This window comes from Andrographis paniculata, unplaced genomic scaffold, assembly GCF_009805555.1.
Source record: "Andrographis paniculata isolate CXL003 unplaced genomic scaffold, ASM980555v1 Contig89END, whole genome shotgun sequence".
Taxonomy (NCBI): domain Eukaryota; kingdom Viridiplantae; phylum Streptophyta; class Magnoliopsida; order Lamiales; family Acanthaceae; genus Andrographis; species Andrographis paniculata.
In genome coordinates this window covers 632,510-656,089 of record NW_026137627.1, presented here as the reverse complement: position 1 = coordinate 656,089, position 23,580 = coordinate 632,510, and the positions used below count along the sequence as shown (strand labels likewise).

The 23,580-nt window shown below is 36.5% G+C and overlaps 7 protein-coding genes across 9 annotated transcripts; 4 read left to right on the top strand and 3 right to left on the bottom strand.

The window, feature by feature from the left end:
- Positions 1 to 176: 176 nt before the first annotated feature.
- On the top strand, positions 177 to 5,921 carry LOC127242818 (casein kinase 1-like protein 9). Of its 2 annotated transcripts, none has more exons than XM_051262517.1 (14): positions 177 to 947; positions 1,041 to 1,081; positions 1,518 to 1,587; positions 2,008 to 2,156; positions 2,252 to 2,347; positions 2,794 to 2,864; positions 3,037 to 3,098; positions 3,179 to 3,242; positions 3,335 to 3,419; positions 4,165 to 4,291; positions 4,431 to 4,504; positions 4,578 to 4,632; positions 5,179 to 5,312; positions 5,409 to 5,921. In XM_051262517.1, the coding sequence occupies exons 1-14, from the start codon at positions 872 to 874 to the stop codon at positions 5,670 to 5,672; spliced, it is 1,368 nt and encodes a 455-aa protein (XP_051118474.1). In that variant the 5' UTR covers positions 177 to 871; the 3' UTR covers positions 5,673 to 5,921. The 2 variants fall into 2 exon arrangements, with proteins under 2 accessions (XP_051118474.1, XP_051118473.1); XM_051262516.1 differs by having other exon boundaries at positions 5,176 to 5,312.
- On the bottom strand, positions 5,777 to 9,453 carry LOC127242819 (vacuolar protein sorting-associated protein 2 homolog 3). Its single transcript, XM_051262518.1, has 11 exons — positions 9,277 to 9,453; positions 9,026 to 9,070; positions 8,426 to 8,460; positions 8,290 to 8,340; positions 8,096 to 8,200; positions 7,933 to 8,004; positions 7,766 to 7,837; positions 7,581 to 7,661; positions 7,177 to 7,212; positions 7,017 to 7,072; positions 5,777 to 6,933 (listed from the first exon to the last, which is right to left on the bottom strand). The coding sequence occupies exons 1-11, from the start codon at positions 9,308 to 9,310 to the stop codon at positions 6,882 to 6,884; spliced, it is 639 nt and encodes a 212-aa protein (XP_051118475.1). The 5' UTR covers positions 9,311 to 9,453; the 3' UTR covers positions 5,777 to 6,881.
- On the top strand, positions 9,414 to 12,944 carry LOC127242817 (putative pentatricopeptide repeat-containing protein At1g69350, mitochondrial). The gene is made up of 2 exons (XM_051262515.1): positions 9,414 to 9,444; positions 10,370 to 12,944. The coding sequence occupies exon 2, from the start codon at positions 10,524 to 10,526 to the stop codon at positions 12,777 to 12,779; it is 2,256 nt and encodes a 751-aa protein (XP_051118472.1). The 5' UTR covers positions 9,414 to 9,444; positions 10,370 to 10,523; the 3' UTR covers positions 12,780 to 12,944.
- Positions 12,945 to 13,162: 218 nt separating this feature from the next.
- Positions 13,163 to 15,045, bottom strand: LOC127242821 (60S ribosomal protein L14-1-like). The gene is made up of 5 exons (XM_051262519.1): positions 14,929 to 15,045; positions 14,731 to 14,832; positions 13,745 to 13,874; positions 13,539 to 13,651; positions 13,163 to 13,456 (listed from the first exon to the last, which is right to left on the bottom strand). Exons 1-5 carry the CDS (start codon positions 14,929 to 14,931, stop codon positions 13,400 to 13,402), a joined length of 405 nt encoding a protein of 134 aa, XP_051118476.1. The 5' UTR covers positions 14,932 to 15,045; the 3' UTR covers positions 13,163 to 13,399.
- A 290-nt stretch (positions 15,046 to 15,335) lies between these two features.
- Positions 15,336 to 17,855, top strand: LOC127243062 (glycolipid transfer protein 1). The gene is made up of 7 exons (XM_051262913.1): positions 15,336 to 15,438; positions 16,127 to 16,255; positions 16,423 to 16,478; positions 16,622 to 16,752; positions 16,897 to 17,032; positions 17,393 to 17,524; positions 17,673 to 17,855. Exons 2-7 carry the CDS (start codon positions 16,138 to 16,140, stop codon positions 17,706 to 17,708), a joined length of 609 nt encoding a protein of 202 aa, XP_051118870.1. The 5' UTR covers positions 15,336 to 15,438; positions 16,127 to 16,137; the 3' UTR covers positions 17,709 to 17,855.
- Positions 17,856 to 18,055: 200 nt separating this feature from the next.
- LOC127243061 (CRIB domain-containing protein RIC6-like) lies at positions 18,056 to 20,313 on the top strand. The gene is made up of 5 exons (XM_051262912.1): positions 18,056 to 18,448; positions 18,570 to 18,670; positions 19,149 to 19,236; positions 19,348 to 19,504; positions 19,864 to 20,313. The coding sequence occupies exons 1-5, from the start codon at positions 18,355 to 18,357 to the stop codon at positions 20,066 to 20,068; spliced, it is 645 nt and encodes a 214-aa protein (XP_051118869.1). The 5' UTR covers positions 18,056 to 18,354; the 3' UTR covers positions 20,069 to 20,313.
- Positions 20,314 to 21,358: 1,045 nt separating this feature from the next.
- Positions 21,359 to 23,333, bottom strand: LOC127242908 (piriformospora indica-insensitive protein 2). 2 transcript variants are annotated; one of them, XM_051262637.1, is made up of 2 exons: positions 21,990 to 23,333; positions 21,359 to 21,586 (listed from the first exon to the last, which is right to left on the bottom strand). In XM_051262637.1, exons 1-2 carry the CDS (start codon positions 23,319 to 23,321, stop codon positions 21,503 to 21,505), a joined length of 1,416 nt encoding a protein of 471 aa, XP_051118594.1. In that variant the 5' UTR covers positions 23,322 to 23,333; the 3' UTR covers positions 21,359 to 21,502. The 2 variants fall into 2 exon arrangements, with proteins under 2 accessions (XP_051118594.1, XP_051118595.1); XM_051262638.1 differs by having other exon boundaries at positions 21,999 to 23,333.
- Between the last annotated feature and the right edge of the window lie 247 nt (positions 23,334 to 23,580).

The following is a 23,580-nucleotide window of genomic DNA, read 5'->3' as shown; positions in this document are numbered from 1 at the left end:
TATGCTTTTTTAAATTTTTAAAAAATAAAAATATTTTAGGCTTTTAAATTTTATTTTATACGAATTTTTAATTAAATAATATTATTTCTTAATTATCATTATAATAGCAAATAAGACGTCTCTTGAGAGAGTATATATATATATATATATAAATAAAGAAGATGAATTTCTTTATTGCCAACACACACCACTCAAAAGTCTTTCTTACAATCAATCATCGATAATCTTTTTCCCATCCTTCAATCCCCAATTTGGCTTTCCACACGCACACCAACTCCCTCAATTCCTTCCAATCCATTATTTTCCCATTTTTTGATCCTTTCTCTGATTCTATTTCCCTCCCCAATCCCTCAATCTTCGCTGCCTTGTCTCGCATTTCTTTTATTCTTCATCTCCTTACTTGTCGCCTCTTTTTCTTTCTTCTTTTTCTTCCTTTTTTTTTGATCTTTTCTGGTTGCTGGTTTTAGTTTTCTACAATAATTCAGCGCAGCAGAGAAGTTCAATCGGTTGCTCCTGCTCGGTTGTTTTAGGGTTTTGATCAATGAGGGATCGACAGTTCGGGTGTTAGGGTTTCTGTATGTTCGAGCATGTAGTTCGGCGAAAGAAGGGGATTTGTCGATTTTCGATTAATCTATTGTGTTTTTCTGCTGATTTATTGGATTTGTTGAGGTTTCCGAAATTCGTTGGGTTGTTTTTGGACTTAGTTAGCGTGCTTGTTGCTGCCTGGGTTTTGGGTTAATTTTTCACCCCTAATTAAGGTTGAGATTTGCCGATTTTTATTTGTTTATTTATTTATTGTTAGTTCTTGGGAGGGAGATTAAGGGGTGGGTGAATCTTGGAATTTGAGTTTTGTTGAATTGAAGTGATTTCCATGGACCGTACTGTGGGGGGAAAGTACAAGCTTGGGAGGAAAATTGGGTCTGGTTCATTTGGTGAACTCTTTCTAGGTACTGTTGACTTAGGAAAGAGATTGATTTTATCTTCATAATTTGATATTTTTTTTTTGTATTGAAGACTTTGATTCTGTTGTCATGGTGTAGGTGTGAACATACAAAATGGTGAAGAAGTGGCCATTAAGCTGGTATTGTGTTTTAATTTTCATATTAATGAATTCTATATTAATCTTATTTTACAGTTACAAAGACATTTATTTGGTTTGTCATGCTATATGGTGGAGTGTTTAGTGCTTGTTTCACTTTTAAAGACATGGAACATTTGTTGGTTCATAAAAGGCCTTATTTCCAAATTACTTAGGGTATGCTCTGTTGTAATTTGGTTTTATTTTGTTGTTGTTGTTGAGGTGAAAAAGTTGTTTGATTTGATGTTTTGTATGGTAAATGGATGTTTGGTGTATTTATTTAATTATATTTTTGGGGGAAAAACAAAATATTGAATAGTAAAAAATGGTAAAAAAAAGACAGAAGAACACACCCACCCAATTTTGTGTTCGCTTATATTGCGAAGCCGCAAGTCCCCGTCACATATGCTTCTGAAATTGCTGTCCTTACAAATTTCAGGAATCTGTGAAGACCAAGCACCCCCAGCTTCACTACGAGTCAAAGATCTATTTGTTTCTACAAGGAGGAAGTAAGTTTAATTGTTTATCTCCCGGGGGAAGATAAACAATGCAGATTATTCCTCATAAACGAATGCAGATTAGATTAAACATCATCTTTTTGTCGAAGCACAATGTTATTAGGCTTATTCCTTGCTTGTGAGGAACGCATTCATAGAGTTTTCGAAACTTTAGTTTTAGATGTTCCGGTGTTATGCTATATATGCATATGTTTGAAGATTCCAGTAATAAGTTGATCGGAGATAACGTTACAGTTGGATATTTTTCTATTCGTGATCCTTTCGAAATTCGAGTGTTTATTTAATTACATGTAATAAGATATGATATTGCATTTATGTTCTATAGTAATGACTCCTTTCTCAAGCCCGAGTGAGGTGAATTTATATTCTTTTCTTAACATCTTAATATTGTCGATTTCTCTTGTTGTATAGCTGGCATTCCTCACCTGAAATGGTATGGAGTTGAAGGGGAATATAATGTTATGGTGATAGACCTTCTGGGCCCAAGTCTCGAAGATCTCTTTAATTATTGTAACCGGAAGTTCTCGTTAAAGACAGTCTTAATGCTTGCAGATCAACTGGCAAGTGCTACTGATAACCAATTTTCTTCCTTTATTTTGGGGTTTGATTTTCGCTGCCAAATAGTTGTGATACTAGGTTTACATTGTGGTTCCAGATTAATAGAGTTGAATACATGCACTCAAGAGGATTTCTGCACCGAGACATAAAGCCTGACAATTTTTTGATGGGCCTGGGACGCAAAGCGAATCAGGTATATCTTTCATAATTCACACTTTAATTATATCATGTGCTATGTATTCAAAAGATGGAAAGTTATTCGACATTTTTTTGTTTGTGTTTTCAATCCCAGTTTCTAACCGTATATTTTTATAATGAATAATCGCTCTCAAACCCTATTTATCATTCAAAAATTTTCAAAACCAAAGTAACATTAAACACAACCAAACAAACCCGTAGTATCCGATAATAAAAACAAAAAAAAAGCCCGTAGTAACTTAAACTTCATGATAGTACATGCTGTCAAACTCATTTATTGTGCTGGAATTTTCAATTTCTTTTTCACCTACTTGTTAAAATCATTATCCAAGAGCATTCGAAGCATGGGGTTTCCAGATGTTGAAATTTAGGGGTGCCAGTTTTTTAGTTCACTGGTTGTTGCATTTCTATCTGTGACATATTTGGTGTTATATATTACAGGTTTACATCATTGACTTTGGTCTGGCCAAAAAGTATAGGGATCTTCAGACTCACAAGCACATCCCATATAGGTAACTTCATATTTTGTTTGGATTCGGTATATGAATTTTGGATGATCAAATATGCAATGGCTGTTTGTATTAATGTGAATTACAACTGTGTAACCTGGTTGTGGCAGATCTTATGTTTTTCATCTTTTTATCCTCAGATGTATTTACCGTTGTTGTATTACATCTTTTCCAGGGAAAACAAGAATCTTACCGGCACTGCTCGTTATGCTAGTTGCAACACACACCTTGGAGTTGGTGAGTAATTAATTCATAACGAAATCCCAAAGTTACTTTTGCTGGAATTCAATTTAATTTACTTAATCTTATACTGGCAGAGCAAGGCAGAAGGGATGATTTGGAATCTCTCGGCTATGTGCTAATGTATTTTTTAAGAGGAAGGTTGGTTGTTTATTGTTATATGGTTACTACATCGTTTACAAGATTTTTATATTTCTTTGTGCACTTATTCCACAATTTAAATTTCATTCCAGCTTGCCCTGGCAAGGACTTAAAGCTGGCACGAAAAAGCAAAAATATGACAGGATATGTGAGCAGAAAATGTTAACGCCTATAGAGGTATGTTTCCCCGTCATGTCTGAATTTGTTATTCAACTTGCACTTGTTTCAAATAACGTTCTCTCGAGATATTAGTTTCCCATTGTAATTCACTTACATGATCTGACTTGAAAACCTACTCCTGCTATCCACTTGGGCCTCTTTTGCGATTTAGTTGATTATTAATCCAACTTAATACTGTTTTACTTTGATAATAAGAAGTCAACCTATCATTGGATCCTATTGTAGCGTTGGGGTTAAATATTTGAACTTCTGTACAGTACATTATGGCTTTTACCTGATGTATCTGAATTACCCTAACAACGATCTCTATAGTCTATCATACACTGTGAATGTTTAATATTATATTTACATACTAACACCATCGACCTTACTGCAATGTTGAGTGTACATGTTATTTTATTGATTATTCACTTCACGCCATATCATCTGACATTCATCAACCACTATATAACCTTGTCACCGAATAGACCTTTAGTTTTAACTTTTAAGATTGATCCTGGTGCTTTATTCGCCAATCTTTATGGGTTGTTTATGGAATCCTGTTAAAGTCATTTTCTCCATGATCATAAATGAAATGAAACTACAACCTACAGCAGAATACACACAGTTTTGTTCTATGTAATTTTAGAAGGACCCGTGGTGGTTAATATGTTATCTAAGTCCTTGCATTTGGTTATATACTTAGCTATGTGATCCACCCGTAACTTGCTGAATAAATTTAACTTCTTATACAATATGGCAGGTTCTATGCAAGTCATATCCATCAGAGTTCATATCTTACTTTCGCTACACTCGAGCTTTAAGATTTGAGGACAAGCCTGATTATTCTTATTTAAAAAGGCTTTTCCGGGACTTGTTTATTCGTCAAGGTAATGTGTAATTCCGTTCCTTTTTTTAAAGTTCATAATCTGTCATTTACAATTTGATATTCAGTTTACCAGGAAATGCCTTTGTGCTCTTTACTTCTTCGGCAGCTCCTCGTATATTATCTTGTGTTTGTTCATGTAGGTTATCAATTTGACTATGTTTTCGATTGGACTATATTGAAGTATCCACAGATTGGTTCTAGTTCTAGACCGAGGGTTAGTTTTTCCTTATTAATGGTGGCTATATGTTCTCCAATGGTTGAGAATAATAGATATTGTGTTATTGCAGAATCCCTCCGGAAATGCTGTTGCTGGGACCTCCGCTGAGAGACCGGGACGAATAGGTAGGATCTTCTTCGGCCATAATGAACTACCAAAATGCTGAACCACTTATCTGATCTTTCGATTTAGCGATTAATTAGCTGTTTAACTTGTCAAAATATGTGATATCATTTTAAAGAAATATAAAACTGACATTGAAACTAATTTGCTATACAAGAAATCGAAATGTGCACGGTCTAAAATCAGAAGCTGTATTTTAGACTCGTTATATGGCTTAGTAACTGCTGAGAATTCTTCACCGAAAGATTTTAACTGAGGAATACTTCTATCCAAGTGATCGAGCCAACGAACTTCTAGCTTCCGTAGAGAATTTTAAGTTTATCTTTTAGTTTTTTCCATTGAAATTATCTTTTGTATCCATGCTTAGCGCAAGATTCTGCTGCTAACCTTATGAATTGTGAAAATCCCAATTTGAAACCATTTTAATGTCTGAAAACAGAAGTCTATTGCAATATTGAAAGTATTCAAATTGCATTCTTTAGATTTTCATTGTATTCCCGACCAAATTTTTCTTTGATCGTTTCTGATTTCGCTGTTTTCTCCAGCAGGGCACGACTCCCACGATAGATTCCCGGGTGCAATCGAAGCTTTTTCTAGAAGAAACACCGCAACTTCTGGTCAGCACAACGAACAATTTAAACACAGGACGTTAGAAGACCCTCCATCGTCATCCAAGGATGTGGTATTTCTTCTTACACGATTCTCCTAAATCTCTCCTAGTCCTAGATGCTCGTAATTAAGATATATATATATATATCTTCCCGATTTTCAAATGCAGCTGCCCGACTCAGAGAAGGGCCGCGCTTCTCGAAATGGAGGCTCCTCAAAGCGCGCCGCCATTTCGACCAGCCGACCGACCTCGTCCGGTGAGCCTTCCAATGGACGTGCCGTCAGATTGGTTTCGAGCACCGGCCGGTTCTCGACCGCCCAAAGAAGTCTACCCGGCGCCGACACTAAGCCTTCGCCTTTCTCTCGTACAGCAGGTAAAGGCACCCGTGATGATCCTCTGCGCACCTTCGAGTTCCTCTCGATCAAGAAGTGACCACCACGAATGAGATCTTCCCGGCAACACCCGACGATATTTTTCAGTCATGGTTTTGTGGAAATCCACACGGTTTGTATTGCAAATGTGTATGTAATGGTATGATGTATGCTATGCTATGCTATGCTCTCATCCAAGATTTTGATGAGCTGTTTGTGATGTAGTTTTTCGATTTTTAATTTTTTTGTTGTTTCCCAACAAGACTGAGGCTTTTAGGTTTTTAATAAATGCCAAATGTATTCTGCCATACTCGGTATGTAGCTTATATATTTGTTGTTTGTAACCATTTTCTTTTTATTTTCTTTTTATGATTTATTACGTAAGAATCTGTAGTTGCTACTCGCCGAAAATGCACATTGGGTAAAATCTTTGATCAAACCTAATAATCTGCAAACTAGATTCGATCGGAAAGTCACACTAATCCAATTTTATTTACATATTTGAGTGTGCTCTATGTAAATGCCGAATTTAAAAAAAGGTCTGAACTATGTGATGTGTGAGCGAGAAGACAAACTCGTAATTGTGAAGTTACGAGTTCAAACTTCTAAATTTTATTTGCTGTCACATATACTCCTTCGGTTTGAAAATAATGATATTTGTGTACTATATTGTAAATTGTAAGGGTATTTATAATGTTAGGCAGATATAACACAGTTACTAAGAAAAAGAAATAGATACTTTGTTGGACGGACCAAAATTAAAGAGGGAGTAGTTCGTTTATATAATTTCGTCATCAACCGCCAACAACCAAACCAACACTGCTCAAACCATTGCCGCATTTTGAGTAAATTTTCGGCTGAAGCTAATAGTTTACACACAAAAGAATATCTATCTTTTTTTTTTTTATTATTATTATTATTATTATTATTATTATTATTTATTTGATTAATTGTGGATAATGAAAAAATAAGTGATCGATTTGCTAATAGATATCATTCAAAACCATGCGCTGACAATTTATATTTTATGTACTGAATTAAATCAACACCCTAATCAAGCCACACTCTTTGCCCACACATCATGAACCATTTAAAATCTAAACATATCTTGACTACAATTTGAACCAAAACTTCAAGTAAATAACAAATGTAAAGCAGGTGGTTATAACAATATAAACAGCAGGGGAAGAATTATGCACAAAGATATAATTACCAAATAATCGCGCTACATGGTATTCGATCCGACTTAAGAAGAGATCCTTGAACCTTTTCAAGGATTTCTGAGGGCAGCCAATCTCTTCTCAAGGTCATCAATGTTTGAGCTACAGCAAGACAAAGATAATTAGTTACAAGTCAACGACTCCTCGGGTTGGGGATTCATACATTTGAGTCATCGAATACATACTTGCCAGGACCCTCGGCGTTCTTCCCGGCAATTTTTCCTTTGGGAGCAGAAGACAGCTGTTGATGAGTCCAGAATCAGACACGATAAACATGTCAGGGTTTAGAATCTGCAGAAACATAGTCTATTGTGTAATAATTACGATGTTGCGACGAAAACAGACCTGTGAGGCTACATCTACACCGATTTCGTCCAGCACCTGTAGTATTTACGAAAAGTGCAAGTAAATGTAATGGAAATAATGCTGAATGTCGGATGAGTATCTTGTAAATTGAAAACTAATCGGAAGACTAAAGTATTGTACTCATAAATTTGTCCTATGTGAAATCATGTAATAAACCTTTTAATCCAAGAATGTCGTAAGAATCTCACTCCAGAAGGATATTTTGAAAAAATGTTTTTCAAAAGCTTGCTCATTAATGAAATCCCAAATTTACGATCTGTGAATCCTCGGGCTAATCCAAAGTATCCAATGTGCCATTTTACGAACAAATGTTTGGATTGATCAAGCACATTTTGAATCTCAGCAATAAAAACTTTAATTTTCCATTAGAAACGAATGATCACCTGATTTGTTAGCTCTTCAGATTCATCCTCAGCCTCATCATCATCCAAGACATTGTCAATTGCATCAGACATCATTTCAGTCTACACAATCGAAATTGAAAATCGAACACAGATATAAGAAAACAAATTTAATCTTCAAATGCCATGGTTAATATAATCTGGAGAAGTGAAAAATGCAATCTTACAGTCATATCCATTAGCTCCGATTGCTTCTGGAATTCTTGCATCACCTTCACTTGCTTTGCAGGGGCCATTTTCTGCGATCAAAATCACCGTATTTAAAAAAGACAAGACTACTTGATTGTTTTAAGAACAAAAAATAATACTTGAGCTACACAAATTAGCCGCAAACCTCATTCATTGCTTTCATAGCTTTACTGGCACCTTGCATGCCAGTAGCTACCGAAGTTTGGGCAGAGACTGCCTGCAGATGTGAATACCGAATAATGTCAGTTACTTTGCATGAACAAAAATAAATAAATAAATAAAATATCGGAGCGGTCAATTTATTTTACCTGAGTGTGAGTTGCTATACCTCTCATCTGAGCTCGACTACCTTGTAAATTGGCTATTTGTTGCCGAAGCCTAACCAATTGGCGCGCAAGAATTTTAGTTGCTGCCTGAAAATTTTAGAGACAGCAAAAACAATGAGAATTATTTCGAGATTGTCCCATAAACTTTTAACAAATCTTCTAAATAGTATATGCACCTCATTCCCTGTTTTAGCAGTTTTCTTTATCTCGGCAACAAGCCTCTTTTCCTGCATCGCAAACAACCGTCTAATTTTTTACGTAAAAAAACAACAAAAATGGTAATGGAAAGGGTGTGAAAAGTCTTATACATACCTCTAATTGCAATCCATGGATTTCCCTTTCTATACCTATATCAAGACCACAAGTTAAAATAATACATATTTTTGCCTGATTTCTACACATTATGCAAGAAACAAGTTGAAAATAAGACTATTGACACCACGCCAGTTATAATTAGAGGAAGCATGGCGTCGCTACATCATCGTCTCCTTAAGCATTTCAAATGACTCCAGATTTTGTAATGAGCAGATAAGATATGCATAACAAGATTTCTTTCAAATAAATTTGATTGATTTGTTCACACAAACACAACATAGGCCTAACTTGAGACTCGAATTACAAGATGTAAATTAAGTTTTTCGCATAAAGTGAAGCATATGCTAATATACTTATCCGTGTGGAACCACCAAACGTCAGCTTTTGTTAAAGAAAGAATTCGATTAGTTCTTCAACAATAAATGGAAGATGATTGCTCAATAAAACCTAGAGCTATATAAATCCGTGATTCCAAAACACAAGTATATGATTCTTTCACAGTTTCAGATAATTCAAGTAACTAAAAAAGACATCACTGTAAATGCAAAGAATAAAACAATCAATTGCTGGTAAAACAAAAAGAACACAAGAAAAAACCTCTAGTAGCGTTGGCCATTTCTCGTTTACTCTCACGCAGAACCTCTGCAATCAACCATTACAAAATTCAGTATTACAAGCAATAAAATCAGAAATAAGAAGTTCAGACAGGACAAACTCAATCAACCGACCATGGATTAGATGCTAAATCACGTAAATTACAACCATATTTCAACACAAACGATGACAGCATACGCCACAAGATTGACGAACAAAAGTAAATTAAACAATTAACAAAAAAAAAAAAAAACCTTTGCCAGTCGGTTTCTTGGAGAAGATATTCATCTTTACGATCAAACGGAATCTGGATCGAGAGGAATTCAATGACGAGTAAGGATCGATCAGTCGTACTTAGAGGAGACGCACAATTGCGCGTATACGATGAGGAGTTTGAGAAGAGCGTTGAAGGTTTAACGAAGGTACCTCAGCAATACATTCCCCTAGTTGTGTTTCTATTTCGCTTATTCGCACTTTTGGCCCAACAAAAGTACTTTATTTGGTATTGCCCCAATAATTTCCTAAAACTACAAATACTTCCTACCGCTTCCAAAATAAGGATAAATCTGCGATAAAACCTAATATTTTGTTTATTATATAATTATTTTTTTAAAAAAAAAATATTTAAAATAAAAGCGAAAAAGAGTATATATACAAATTTATATGAATTTTGATATCCGTTAACTTTTGTTCATTCTAACTATATTGAAATAGTAATGTAATTTATTTTTTATAAAAAATAATATTTAATACTCTCCTCCGAGTCATATTAATCATTTAGCAAAAATATTTTTTATTTAAATAAAAAATAAATGATTTTAGGGTGTGTTTGTTTGGGGATCGGATTGAATCCAATATTTTTTTCTCAAAAATAACGAATCAAATACTTATTTTTCATTTTTTATATTATACTAAAAAAATCAATTTTACATTCAAAACGTGCATCTATTTATTATTGAAATCTAACTCAAAATCCAAACCCCAAACAAGCACACCCTAAAAGTAAAATTATTTTTTTACTTTTTTATTATATTAATATTTATAAAATACTAATCATTAAAATTAATATAAAAAGATAAATAAATACATATAATTCGAAAAATTATAAAGTATATTCATAATAATAATATTTAATTAAAAGTGAGTATAAAATAGAATATAAAAAATTAAAAATATTTTTATTTTTTAAAAAATTTTAAAAAATAAATTGAAGTAATAATTAGAATTAATTTAAAAAATAAAAATAATTTTATTATAAAATTGAGGAAATATATTTTTTAATATTGTCACCATGTATTGTCCCATTTGTATTTTCATATTTTGGAGACTCCATACCTATACTTTCAGCTCTCAATCTTGCTTTTGACTGGCGCGGACGGAGAATTCCGCCGTAAATGGCAGACCGCCGGCGTGTGAGATGATTTTCAAGGTTCTCCGGAGAATTGAAGATTCGGACTGTGTTCTCCGATGAATTGGCAGACTGAAGAAGAAGAAGAAGAAGATGTACATGCCGCTTTTCAGAGCCTGTACGAGCTTCCGATCGGTCTCCGCCGTGCACGGCCATCTGACGGTCACCGGATTCGGGAAGGATCGTCTCGTAGCAACCAAACTCATAGAAGCATATTCACAAACCGGTGCGGTGCAATGGTCGAGGCTAATTTTCAAAACCTTCTCGAATCCAGATTCATTCATGTGGGGAGTTGTGATTAAATGCAACGTCTGGAACGGATTCTTCCTAGAAGCCATTGACGTATACCGAAGTATGCTCGCAAACGCTGTTGAGTTGAACAATTTTGTTTTCCCGCCAATTCTGAGCGCTTGTTCTTCAATCTGCGATCTGAGAACGGGAGAAACGATCCATTCGACGGTTTTGAAGTCTGGATTTGATTGCGATCCTATAGTCAGTACCTCATTGCTGAATTTGTACGGTTCATCAGAGTGCCTGTGTAGTGCACGGAAAGTGTTCGACGAAATGCCTGAAAGAGACTCAGTCTCATGGAGTTCGATTATAACGAACTATATCCGCAGCGGATCGGAGGCCGAAGGATTGAAATTATTTAGAGAAATGGTGAGGGTAGAGATGGCCATTGATGCAGTCACAATGCTCAGCGTATCCGAGGCCTGCGGAGAGTTGAGGATGCCGATAATCGGGAAGTCGTGCCATGGCTATACGGTTAGAAAGAATATTCCGATAGATTCGGCGTTGGTGAGTTCTCTCGTCGCAATGTATGGAAAATTCGGTGACGTGAATAGCGCTGAGAGGTTGTTCGGTAATTCCGTTGATCGTAGCACAGCTTCATGGACAGCAATGATTTCGTGTTATAATCAGAACGGTTGCTATTCGGAGGCGTTGAAGATGTTCGTTAAAATGTCGGGGCATAAATTGGAGGCAAATACCGTTACGTTGATGAACGTCGTGTGTTCGTGCGCTCGACTGCGGTGTTTGAGAGAAGGGAGAGCTGTTCACGCCTACGCAGTTCGGAATTATATCGATCTCGACGACGATTTTCTGAGGTCATCGCTGATTGATTTGTATGCTAACGGCGGCGAGTTACGGTACGCGCGATTGGTGTTCGATTCTGCGTATGAAAAGGATGTAGTGTCGTGGAATATCCTCATATCGGGATACGCTCGGGAGCATATGGCGGAGGAATCTCTGTCGTTGTTTCGAGAGATGTTGGTTCGAGGAATCTTGCCGGATTCGTTTGCGTCGGCTAGCGCTCTTACAGCCTGTGGATCGATCGGGTTGTCTGAATTCGGATGCCAAATCCACGCCCTTGTCGTTAAGACATACGTTGTCCCGAATGAGTTTGTTCGGAATTCGTTGATTGATATGTACGCGAAATGCGGGTTTACAAGCTCGGCATTTAGGGTGTTTTGCGATGCTCGGGACGGGAGTAGCGTCGTCGCGTGGAATTCGATGATGTGTGGGTTTTTACAAAACGGGTACTCGGAAGAAGCCGTTCGATTATTCGAAGAAATGTGCGCGAATAATCTCCACGTGGACGAGGTAACATTTTTGAGCGTCGTTCAGGCTTGTTCGAATCTCGGGTTTATAGACAAGGCGAAATGGGTACATCACAGGCTTATTACGTCGGGAGTAACGAGCGATATGTACATCGATACCGCGCTGGTGAATATGTACGCTCGATGCGGCGACCTCGACGTCTCCCGGAGAGTTTTCGACAGAATGAGAGATCGAAGCGTTGTAACGTGGAGCTCGATGATCAGTTGTTACGCAATGCACGGGCGTATCGACGACTCGATTGCACTTTTCGACGGGATGATAGAGTCGGGAAGGAGACCCAACGACGTTGCTTTCATGAGCATCCTCTCGGCCTGTGGCCACGCCGGGAATGTGTCTAGGGGCAAGTCGTATTTCGATTCAATGGTTCGGGATTACGGAATTGCGCCCAGCTCGGAGCATTATGCGTGCTTGGTGGATATGCTGAGCCGGGCAGGCGACATCGACGGAGCATACGAGGTTATTCTATCGATGCCTTTTCCGGTAGACGCAAGCGTTTGGGGTGCGCTGGTGAACGGGTGCCGGATACATCAGAGAATGGACTTTCTGAGCAGGATCGAGTCGGATCTTGTAAATGTAAACGGCGACGACTCGGGATATTATGCATTGCTGCGTAATGTATACGCCGAAGGAGGTAAATGGGTCGAGGCTATGAAGGTGAAGTCGAGGATGAGAAGTCAGGACATGACGAAGGTCCACGGCCGTAGCATGATTGAGGCTAGGCCGAGTTAGTCGAGCTCCTATGCAATCCTCACAATTTTACGTTTACGTGAAAAATATCACATCAACACCTATTTATATCACATCATACAATTATTTCAATTCAACATTTTTACTATTCAAATTCCAAACCAAAATCCAAACTCCCAAATAGACACACCCTGGAACATACTCGATATCAATATGATTTAACCTATACGTAATAGTCTCGATCCACAATATTTAACAATACCATGTCGAAAGTATTTATCATAAACCGTAGCTCAAACCCGAAGCTAGGTACACCCGATTTCCTGTAAAATTTTATTAACCATACCCGATATCAATCCGAGATCTAACAACACAAAATGCTAAACCATAATCGATAGTAAATATCATAACGCGTAACTCAAAAGAAGGCTAAAGAGCAATCGAATGTAAAAAGGGAACAAAATAACGTATCATTGCCATGAGTTAATAATAGAAGCAAGTTTTACGACGAATGGCAAAAACATGTTCCCGATCTGAAGCTGAAGCAATATCGGGAAGTAAATTTTTTTCGCCTAGTGTAAATTAATTCAAGAACAGGTAAATCTGCAGGCAAGGTGTTAAAAATCCTTCAAAAATATGAACTGACAAAAAATTTTACTAGATTAGGCTGCATTCTCTTTCTTGAGTTTTGCAAGTTCTTGCCGGACAACACCAGCCCTCTGCGAAGTTGAGAGAACACAATTTAGACAAAACACGGTCGAAAATCAAACAAACATCGCGTATGTGTATATATAGATATACCTTAATTTTCGCAATCATAAGCTTGAACCGGTCAAAGTCATTCATGGCAGCTCTTCTCTTCTGGACAATTAGCTTCCTGCCCCAGGAGCTCTTTTCCCATTTGCCCTTTACATCTGCCGTACAGACACCAACACCCGTATTATATATCGACAAATTTTCTTTGGACTATCAAACAGGGTAAGGTAATTGAAATTTTGGGTACAAACCAGCAGCCTCCATGGCCGCAATAAGCGCCTTCTTTTTAGGAACCCTTTTGATATTGATCTTGATGTCGGTAAGAGAAAGTCTCTTGAAGTTCATCTGACTCCTCACCATGTCGGGGGAATCGACAAGAGCCTGTCATTGGGAAAATCAAACATAAAGACCATATAATTCATCTTTAATAAGACGATCAAAACAGGTCGAAAAATCTATCAACATATTCCAATCTCAAGTTCATGTGAAATACAACGGAATTTACGTAGCAACATTGGTAACATTTGCTAATCTAATTATTTACCGAGTAAGCTTATGCCGTATCATCATTCAAACTGCGCAGGCTCGTTAGTTAGATTATACCACAATTTAAATCAAGTGTCTATGAAGGCTTTTTACAATAAATTTAACGATTAGTTGATTGATTAGTACTAAATATGATATAAATACATAGTCTTGTAAAAACAAACATAGAGCTTCCGTTTCTCCACACTGCACCACCACTAAACGGCACTACTTCCGCTATTGCATAAATGCAGCATCGCAGAGCAGCCGCAACACCTCTATTAGCATGCTATTGACAACTATGCTTAATACAACAATTATACCGGATAATTCTAGTAGGTTCAACAAAAAGATGCCTTGGAAATCGGAAGATGAAGATGAGGTAGAAAAACAACCCCGATTGCGACTCTGTATTCTAATTTAGGAAAATGCTCTTTCGAAATCCTAGTAGAACTCATTAGCAACAGTTTTACTACACAAAACTCGTTTGATTCGGTAAATTTCTCACGACCACCATTGATACAAAAACACCAATTGTCAGCTAAAAGACCTTCTGTGCATATCCAAAAGTCATCACAATTTTGAAAACTGGAAAATAGTAGCTAAGCAATCAACAGCAATATCAAAAGCGGATATTTCTAAGTAAATTAAGATCCTAATAGAGGAGAAACTCGACAACGAACTTTAAAGAAAAACAATATTAATAACGTACGCGGTTCTGATCAATGACGTCGACGATGACAACGAGCTTCCCATAGTCCTTGCCGTAATTAACAAGGGCAACCCGTCCGATCTCCACGTACCTCTTGAACGGCTACAATGAAGATTAAAACACAACAAAAATTCAGAAAAAACAAACAAATACCTGACTCATCACGCTGAAAAACCATGATTGTTCAGTTGATCTTACCATTTTCGCTCACGAACAGAGAAGGCGTCAGTGCAGAGACGAGGGAATTGCGAAGCTAGGGTTTGGTTAGGGTTTTTGCTCTGTGCCGAGTTGCAAAATGATCAAATCTCCTTTGGGTCCTCGTAGCATATGAATGATCCATTGTAATTGGGCTCCTAACCCGACCCATTTATCAGGCTTCTTAAACTGACCCATTAATTTGGGCTCCATATAAAAGCCCATATATATTTCTGAACGACCCATTTTATTTCGGATTCTAACCCGGCCCGTTTTAGTAGGGCTCTATCCGATCCACTTAATTTGGGCTATTAGCATGGGCCGTTTAAATTGGGCTTTGTAATTCGGCCCATAATTGAATTTAAAAAAAAATAAAAATTCAACTGCGTTTCACAGAAAAGGAAAGCATAAATACCGGCGACCATAAAACTGCTGTACAGTGGTGCGTTGCTCCGAAGCTGACAAAGAACTCTCGATATACGCCGGAGGCTTCTGGATTGATCGGTCGTTCAGGTTTTTGCATAGATCCATGCCTATACTTTTTTCTTTTTCCGTCGATTGATGGAATTACGATTCATTTGACTGTTTTTCCTTGTTTGTTTTTTTATAGTGATGATAGTTGTTGATTTCACATATAGTCATTGTGTTGTTGATTCATTTTTGGTAGTTTAGCTTTCATCGGATGCGTATGTCGTGATTCAATTGAGAGGATCAACTCTAGTCAGCTTTAGTCTATGAATTGTAGTTGCGGAAATGGTGCTCGGATTTGCTGCGTTTTAAGGATCTTTGGATTTGATTTCTATTATCTTAGTTAGTTACTTGGATGATGGAGATCTACGATGGCATGGGTTGATGTCATTCTTGTGTTCATTAGGGTGATTAGGAATGATCCTTTTTAGATTCTTCAATTTGATGCCAATGTCTAAGTCAGGAGCAATTGGATTTGCAATTTTCTGGAGTAACTTGAGTAGATCGGTATGGTTAATCAATCTCCTCGATTATAATTGAGTTCCAAAATGAGTCCTGTATTTAAGATCAGATGCAAAGACAAGATTTATTTGGGATCTTAGGTTTACTCATAATTCTAATTCTCCGTAATTTCAAATCTAGTCAAATCATGTTAACTACAGATCTTAGGTTTATTTGGGATCTTTTGTCTGTTTTTTCGTTTCCGAAATGAACCATTATTCTCCATGTGCAGTTAACTACAGAATGGAAGGAACTGTATTCTCCCCAGCATTGGAAGGAATGAAGCATGTTAAGTCGGAAGATGGGGTGATGCTCACAAAACCATTCTTGGATTTATGCAAGTTCATACTTCCAGTTATAGGTAAACCGTCACGGTTTTGATTTTACATAGAATTTAATAGTATTACCTCTTATAAGATATGCAGTTCCTTGCAGATGAAGATAACTATTTTTTGTTTGTTGTATATGTAAATACAAGAAAGACTAGAAGAAGTGTATTTTAATAAATCTTTCTATATTTATGTTCAGATAAATTTGGAGCCGCCATGGCACTTGTCAAATCCGATGTTGGAGGCAATATAACTGTAAGATATTTGCCCCCTACAATTAACTTGTTTGTCCAACATATTTCAATTGTATGATCAAACTTTCTTTTGCGTCTACTCTTGCTTTATGGACCTTTTGTTTGCATATCCTTTAACTGACTCCTCAACTCCTTGCAATATAGAGATTGGAGAACAAGTACACCTCCGACCCTACCAAATACGAGCATCTATACAGCATGGTACAAGAAGAAGTTGATGCTAAGACGGCAAAAGGTTCATCCAGTTGCACCAACGGTCTTTTGTGGCTAACAAGGTATAAATGATTGAAACCCCTGCTTCTATTATCGGTCCAATTATTTAACATCATATTCTAATCTTCTAAAGTAAAAATTTATTAGATTATGTCCCGTATCTGTTGCTTGGCAACTGACCTAAATTATCATGATATCTCCTGTAGGGCTATGGATTTCTTGTTGGAGTTGTTCCGTAATTTGCTCCATCATCAAGATTGGCCAATGTCTCAAGCTTGTAGTGATTCCTATGGAAAGACTCTGAAAAAGTGGCACGGTTGGCTAGCCAGCTCAACCTTTACGGTAGCACTTCTCTCTAGCTCATTATGCCATGTCCCAGCAACAATAATATTGACTATATTCGTGTTGTGTTAAAGGATACCAACTTAAATGGCAACGGTTGCATCAAAAGAGTGGAATCGTTTCCATTAATTTTTCATTTTCTGTTGCATACATATATATATATATATATTGGTAGTTCTGCCGCCCACCCAATAGCGCAATTTTTCTTAAGAATACATAAGCCATTTTATTACTATAGATTATCGATGGATTTCTTAAAAGCATTCTCATGCATCTACTCAGAAACTGAAATCCCTCACCTGATTGTGTATGTTCTAACCGTCCTTTCTGTCCTATCTTTTCTGTATTTTAAAACTATAGGTTGCTATGAAGCTCGCTCCTGATAGGAAAAAGTTCTTGGAAGTCGTAAGTGGCACCGGTGACATCTATTCTGATATTGAAAGTTTCTGCACAAAATTTTCGCCACTCCTTGAGGAGAACCACAAGTTCTTGGTAAGATCTTTATCTGTAGAAGATGTGAAAACAAATTTTTCTTGTTTCTGGTTCTATTACTATTAAAGCTAACTACATACATAAGTTCCTGTTTTGGTGATCATCATGAATCGTCTTAACAAAATAAACTTGGTATTCTCGTTGACAGGCTAGCGTTGGCATGGACGATCTCAAGGCATCTTAGATTGTACCCCACACCTTCACACACATGGCTATATGTAGCCGTATGAATTACCTTGCTTATCCTTTTAAACTACAATTTTAAGTTCATTTTCCCCTACATGCTTTGCTTCTATTATATATACATGAAATCCCTTGATTGTGTGTCATATATCTTTATTTTCACTTATTTAATGTTTTAATTGAATTAGTCCTTTAGGCCTTTGTGCTAATTTTAGTCGATTCCATTCTTTTAGTAATCCACATAAGTTGATACCCAAAATAGGGCACATTGCTTGTAAATTAAGGGAATTCGTTGATTTTGTATGGTGCTTGTTTTGATTGCCTTTGCTTTTTCTAATAATGCCATCCTTATATTCCAAACTTAACCAAAATTCAAAATTGAGGCCAGAGGAAAAAAAATATCCTTAATTGGTATTCATATTTCTAGTCCACTTTTTCTTCTGTTCTTCATCCTAGCTAATTGTTGCACCATTCTGCCTCTCTCTTGAACTTCAAGAATCCATTATTTCGTAGCTTGTGGGTGTTTGTGTCGATATTATTGTCGACTTTTTTGAATCAATCATGAATGAATTAGGAGAATGAAGGTTGGGGTTTCATATCAGCAATAGAATTACTGCCATATATATAATCTAGAAATATCGTATTGAATGGCGACTACCAACAGCGATAAACATGCAAAGGTGATGAACCCTAAGATGAAGGGTCTTTTTAAAGGCCTTAGATACATTTCCCAGATATTTGGTGAGTACCCTTTTAATTCATCATCATTCTATAACCTATCTATCTGTTTAGTGAATTCAATTAATCTTGTTTCTGACGATGATATATATATATATATGTGTGTGTGTGTGATGGTCTGCAGAGGAAGAAAAGGAAGATGAAATACAGATTGGTTTACCCACAGATGTGAAGCATGTGGCTCACATTGGATCTGACGGACCTTCAAATGATGCCCCTAGCTGGGTACGTATTTAAATTAACCACATTAATAATACTCATTTCACACAGCGTATGAAAATACTATAAATATCATATGAAAATATAACAAACAACAGATGTTTATAAAAAAAATTTATGTGCTACCAGTTCTATTTTATATGTGTGTCGCAAATTTATATTTAATGTGCTACCCAATTCGATTTATATGTGCGTTGCAAATTTATATCTAATGTGTTGTCTAGTATATATATATAACTGCCCTTTCACACACATTATAGCTGTTATTTGATGGTTTGTTTATGTGATTCCTTCACAAGATTATATGTTGCTAATACAGGGAAAAAAAAATAGTGACAACGCATTGATATGTTAACATAGCAAAGTAGCACACCATAATGGTATACATAATATAATACATGGAGCTTCGATATCAATCATTTGTCAGTGTATATATCTGATCAAGATCATTATCATATATCTTTTTCTTGAAATGGTGTTTCAGATGAAAGGATTCAACTCAGGCACACTATCATCACCCTCCAATGAGGATGACCATGACAATAACAGTAATACCAAATGGGTTTCTGAAGGTATGATACATATATATATATATATGCATATATGTATATTCTTGCAATTAATTTATGTCTACATATATAGTATTTCAATCGAATGAATGAATAATTTATTTGTTACTGCAGACTCAAAGAGAGGCACCAAAGCAGGTGCAGATTCTCCTGGAAAAGACTCCCAAGGAGGAGGAGGAGCTCCAAGACAGTCACGGCGCCGCAACTCATCGGAGAGCAACACCACCGGTGACACCTCCCCTAAGAAGAGAGATCCATCCTCGAAATCCAGGTTATTATTGACATATTTTAGATTATTAGTTTATTAGATTAATTTTTTATCAATCTTTCATTTAAATTTATGTTCATTTATTCTTTTTGGCTGTCTAAAAAAAATGTTGAAATTTTGTTTTTAGTAAAAAAACATACTATTTTTATTACAAAAGACAAAAATAAAAATAAAAAGTACACATTAAAAGATATGCATAAATATTTTAACACACATCTAGATGACGAAAAAGTAGAGTATATAATATAAACTTAAAATGATTATTATTTGCGCGTATTATGTGGCAACTCGCGATAATAGAATTCTTTCTTTCTGATTTCATTATTAATAATATTAGTAAAATTCGACAAAATGTACCACAGGTCGACTAGGAGGTCATCCAAGGAGTCGACGTCATCATCGGGCCCCGATGCCCCGAAGAAGGGCCGGAGAAAGAAGTCGAAGGAGCAAGTTAGTGGCGCCGGATCGGGGCGGTCGAGATCGAAAACTGGCGGTGCCGCCGATGATGATTCGGTGAAACAAACTCAACAGGATGATCATGGCAACCATGATGAAGAGCAGAGTTAAAGGAAGGTGGATTTTAATTATTCTTTTTTTTTTTTTTTTTTTTTCAAATTTGGGGGCATTTGTTTAATTAATTTTGTTGATTTGTGCATTAAGTTCAAATAATTAGGCATAGCTATAGAGGTCCATAAAAAGGGAATATTCCCTTTAGATTGAACTACCCACTAAGTGTGTGTGGTTTTTGGAACTCTCTCTGGTCATATTATACTTTCATTTTTTAATCCACAGCAGGCAACGCCTTGATTAAATTTGATATATATATATATATATATATATATTATATTGCATATTATGTAAAATATATTTAATAATGTAAACTAGTATGTGAATACTTAAGGAAAATTATATATGTAAGTAAACTTTAAAAATATTATTCAATAATTTATGTAAATTTTTTTTTTTATGAGAAACTGATTGTGTAAAAAATATATAAAAATAATGAATATGTGTAGGGTGTGTTTGTTTGGGGATTTGGATTTTGGATTGGGATTTGAATAGTAAAAATTTTGAATTTGAATAGTTGTATGATGTGATATAAATAGGGTTTGACGTGATGTTTTGAATGTAAAATTGAATTTTAGTATAATATAAAAAATGAAAAATAGGTGTTTGATTTGATGTTTTTGGGAGGAAAAAATTGGATGAATAGTGGAAATCCTCCAAAATCCTTCAAACAAACACACCCGTAGTGTATTAATTTTTTTTGAAAAAAATTGTAAGAAAAATTAATAGAAGAACAAAGCATAAATATTTTATATATTATTTAAACTAAAATTTAAATTAATCATTCCATTTCAAATCAAAAATAAAAAAATTTCCATGGTTTTTAAATCTTTTTTATGAAATAATATCATGTTACTATTATTAAATGTATGTTATTTTATATACAAAAAGTATCGTGCCTATATATATCTTACTACTTTTTATACAAAAAACTCCATCATATCTACTTATTTTTTATTAAAATTAAATGTATTAAATTTCTCGAAAACTTCAAGAGAAATGTTTAAAAAATACTACTCCCTCCATCCTATAACTATATATTCATTTGTTTTTTCACCGAATTTTAGAAATATTAGTATTATATTAAGATAAGTACAAATAATAAAAAAAGAGACTAAATTAATCCTATTATAGGATATAAAAATAATAATGTTAGATAGACAGTGCAAATACTTTAAAAAAAATATATATATATATATGATACAGACCGAAATAAATAAATAAATAGATTGTTAAGTAAGAAACTAAATATATCTAAATACAAATATAATCCACAGAATATTAATAATCATCCAAATAATAAATAATTTAAAACTTCTAAAACTGGTGGTGGTGATTACAATATTACACAAAAATGGAATGTGTTGAGAATGAGACCATTATTTTATTAGTGCTACTCAATTATTTATTCCAAGGACAATGAAATGCCTGTGTCTAAGTCATTGAACTGTTCCCTTCACTCCAGAATGGCTCAGCTGATTCCAAGTGGATATTTTTGCCACGAGAATCCCAAAATCTCTATAATCATCACATACAAACAAAACAACATTTTAAAAACATTAAAAATAATCAAATAAAAAAAAATCAGAATTTCTAGCATTTAGCTGCAAGGACCCATCATTGCATTTGCTATCATCCAAATATATATATATGCAAAAAAAACACCAACAAACAGCCATCAAGACCCTCGATTTCATTAACTTCAAACTACCCCTAAAACATGTTACAGAACAACTTCTTGATTTCCTATCCACACTTCAAGACAGACAATTTTTACCTCTAAAGTAATATTTAATGCCTTTCAACACACACATATATATATATATATTGTATTATCTCAAATTCAAACTACCAATTAATTCCATCACAGTCAACTTCATGGATAAAGAACCCCCAAAAAAGCAAAGAATAGCCCACCCACCACCCCCACCTGCCATGGACAAGAACAAGAATTCTCATGGAAAAGGGCAGTTTTGGGAAGATCAGGTTGTCTGCATACTTTCAGACCACCACTGACCTTTGCAGACCTCAATCCCTCATCAATGCAAATCCCCAAATTGCCCTCCATCTTCAACCTCCCACCAAGCTTAGCAACAAAACCAGCTGAAAATGGCAGCCTCCCACTCAAATTATTGTTCTCCAAATTCAACTCATTCAGCAAACTCAAACCCCCAAACTCCTCAGGAACTTCACCTTCAAGCATGTTGTTGTCAAGCCCTAAGTAACACAATCCTCCCAAATGTAGCCCCATTGATCTTGGAATATTCCCAACAAGTCCCACCCCTGATAACCCCACCCCCCTTACCCCCCCTAGCGCACCCCATATCTCAGGAATCTCCCCTCCAAGAAGGTTCCCACTCAAATAAACTTCCCTCAGATTTGACATTTCAGATAGGAACAATGGCACTCCATCATTGGTAAAATTGTTGTAACTTAAATCAAGAAACTCCAAATTCTTTATACCTTTGAGGGCCTCTGGTATTCTCCCTGAGAAGCCATTGTAGCTCAGATCAAGCTTCAATAGCTCACCGGATTTGCCAATGGAGTCTGGAAGAGTTCCTTGAAACTCATTGTAGCTCAAATCAAGAATCTTCAGTTTCCTCAAGCTTTCAAAAGCAGCTTCTGCAATCTCACCTTTGATTTTGTTTCTTGAAAGGGTTAGCTGCTCAAGATTCGATAAAACATCGAATGAATTTGATGTTGTAAGAATACTGCCTGAAACCTCACTCCCTGTCACTATCAATCTCCTCAAATTCTGCAGCTTCCCAATTCTGCCCTCCATCGTCCCCACCAGAGATGGATTCTCTATGAATACGAGCTCCTCCAATGGCGGAGGAGACGAGAGCGGGGAGAAATCGGGGAATGGGAATTCTGATTCAGTAAAGCATCTGAAGAAGAAAAGCTTCTTGAGGTGCGTTAATGGCAGAAGGAGTAAAGGGTCGAAATTAGGGTTTGGGCCGCACGGCGGATTTGGGGAATAATCCGACACGTACCCAAAGCTCAGCTCGATCACGTGGGGAACCGCCGCGCCGGAGGTGGCGGAATCGGTGAAGAAATCGCAAACGACGCCGTGCGGCGCCGACGAGCAGAGATCGTCCGGGAAGAGGCTCCGCCATGAAACCGCCGAGTTCACACCTTCCAGCACGGCGTAGACGGCCTCCTGCTCGGACCGGCTCAGCGAAAAAACCGAACCGGGTTCGAATGCCAGCGCCAATAAGAGAACAACAAAACCGGTCACCCCCAATTCCGCCATTGGAATCAACTCCAGAGCTCGGAGAGAGAATTGAAAAAACGAAAATCATACAATGGCGGAACGGGAGGCGGACTGGAGCTTTATTTATGGAGGTGGTGGGGGCGAGAAATCGGAGGATGGAAGCATGTTGGTCTTGAAAAGTGAAAGGGAAGATATCAAATCGCTAGGGTTTGCAGAGATTTGGTGCTGCCATGGCCGCCGTACAGCAGAAGCAGCAGGAGCAGGAGCAGGAGCAGGGGGAGGAAATGACATATTTGCC

Bases quoted from the DNA above. Each gene is read 5' to 3' on its own strand.
- LOC127242817 (XM_051262515.1), top strand. From the start codon at position 10,524: ATGTACATGCCGCTTTTCAGAGCCTGTACGAGCTTCCGATCGGTCTCC.
- LOC127242908 (XM_051262637.1), bottom strand. From the start codon at position 23,321: ATGGCGGAATTGGGGGTGACCGGTTTTGTTGTTCTCTTATTGGCGCTG. The intron at 21,587-21,989 runs GTGGGTGGGCTA...TGATGATTATAG, and splicing joins GTCCATGGCAGGTGGGGGTG to AGATTTTGGGATTCTCGTGG.
- LOC127242819 (XM_051262518.1), bottom strand. From the start codon at position 9,310: ATGAATATCTTCTCCAAGAAACCGACTGGCAAAG. The intron at 9,071-9,276 runs GTTTTTTTTTTT...GGTTGATTGCAG, and splicing joins CAAGAAACCGACTGGCAAAG to AGGTTCTGCGTGAGAGTAAA. The intron at 8,201-8,289 runs GTGCATATACTA...TAAAATTTTCAG, and splicing joins CTGCTAAAACAGGGAATGAG to GCAGCAACTAAAATTCTTGC.
- LOC127243062 (XM_051262913.1), top strand. From the start codon at position 16,138: ATGGAAGGAACTGTATTCTCCCCAGCATTGGAAGGAATGAAGCATGTT. The intron at 16,753-16,896 runs GTATAAATGATT...TATCTCCTGTAG, and splicing joins GGTCTTTTGTGGCTAACAAG to GGCTATGGATTTCTTGTTGG. The intron at 17,033-17,392 runs GTAGCACTTCTC...TTAAAACTATAG, and splicing joins TAGCCAGCTCAACCTTTACG to GTTGCTATGAAGCTCGCTCC.
- LOC127242818 (XM_051262516.1), top strand. From the start codon at position 872: ATGGACCGTACTGTGGGGGGAAAGTACAAGCTTGGGAGGAAAATTGGG. The intron at 3,420-4,164 runs GTATGTTTCCCC...ACAATATGGCAG, and splicing joins AAATGTTAACGCCTATAGAG to GTTCTATGCAAGTCATATCC. The intron at 4,292-4,430 runs GTAATGTGTAAT...TTGTTCATGTAG, and splicing joins GGACTTGTTTATTCGTCAAG to GTTATCAATTTGACTATGTT.
- LOC127242821 (XM_051262519.1), bottom strand. The intron at 13,652-13,744 runs GTTTGTACCCAA...TCTGTACGGCAG, and splicing joins TGCGGCCATGGAGGCTGCTG to ATGTAAAGGGCAAATGGGAA. The intron at 13,457-13,538 runs GTATATCTATAT...TCAACTTCGCAG, and splicing joins TTATGATTGCGAAAATTAAG to AGGGCTGGTGTTGTCCGGCA.
- LOC127243061 (XM_051262912.1), top strand. From the start codon at position 18,355: ATGGCGACTACCAACAGCGATAAACATGCAAAGGTGATGAACCCTAAG. The intron at 18,449-18,569 runs GTGAGTACCCTT...GATGGTCTGCAG, and splicing joins ATACATTTCCCAGATATTTG to AGGAAGAAAAGGAAGATGAA. The intron at 19,505-19,863 runs GTTATTATTGAC...AATGTACCACAG, and splicing joins GATCCATCCTCGAAATCCAG to GTCGACTAGGAGGTCATCCA.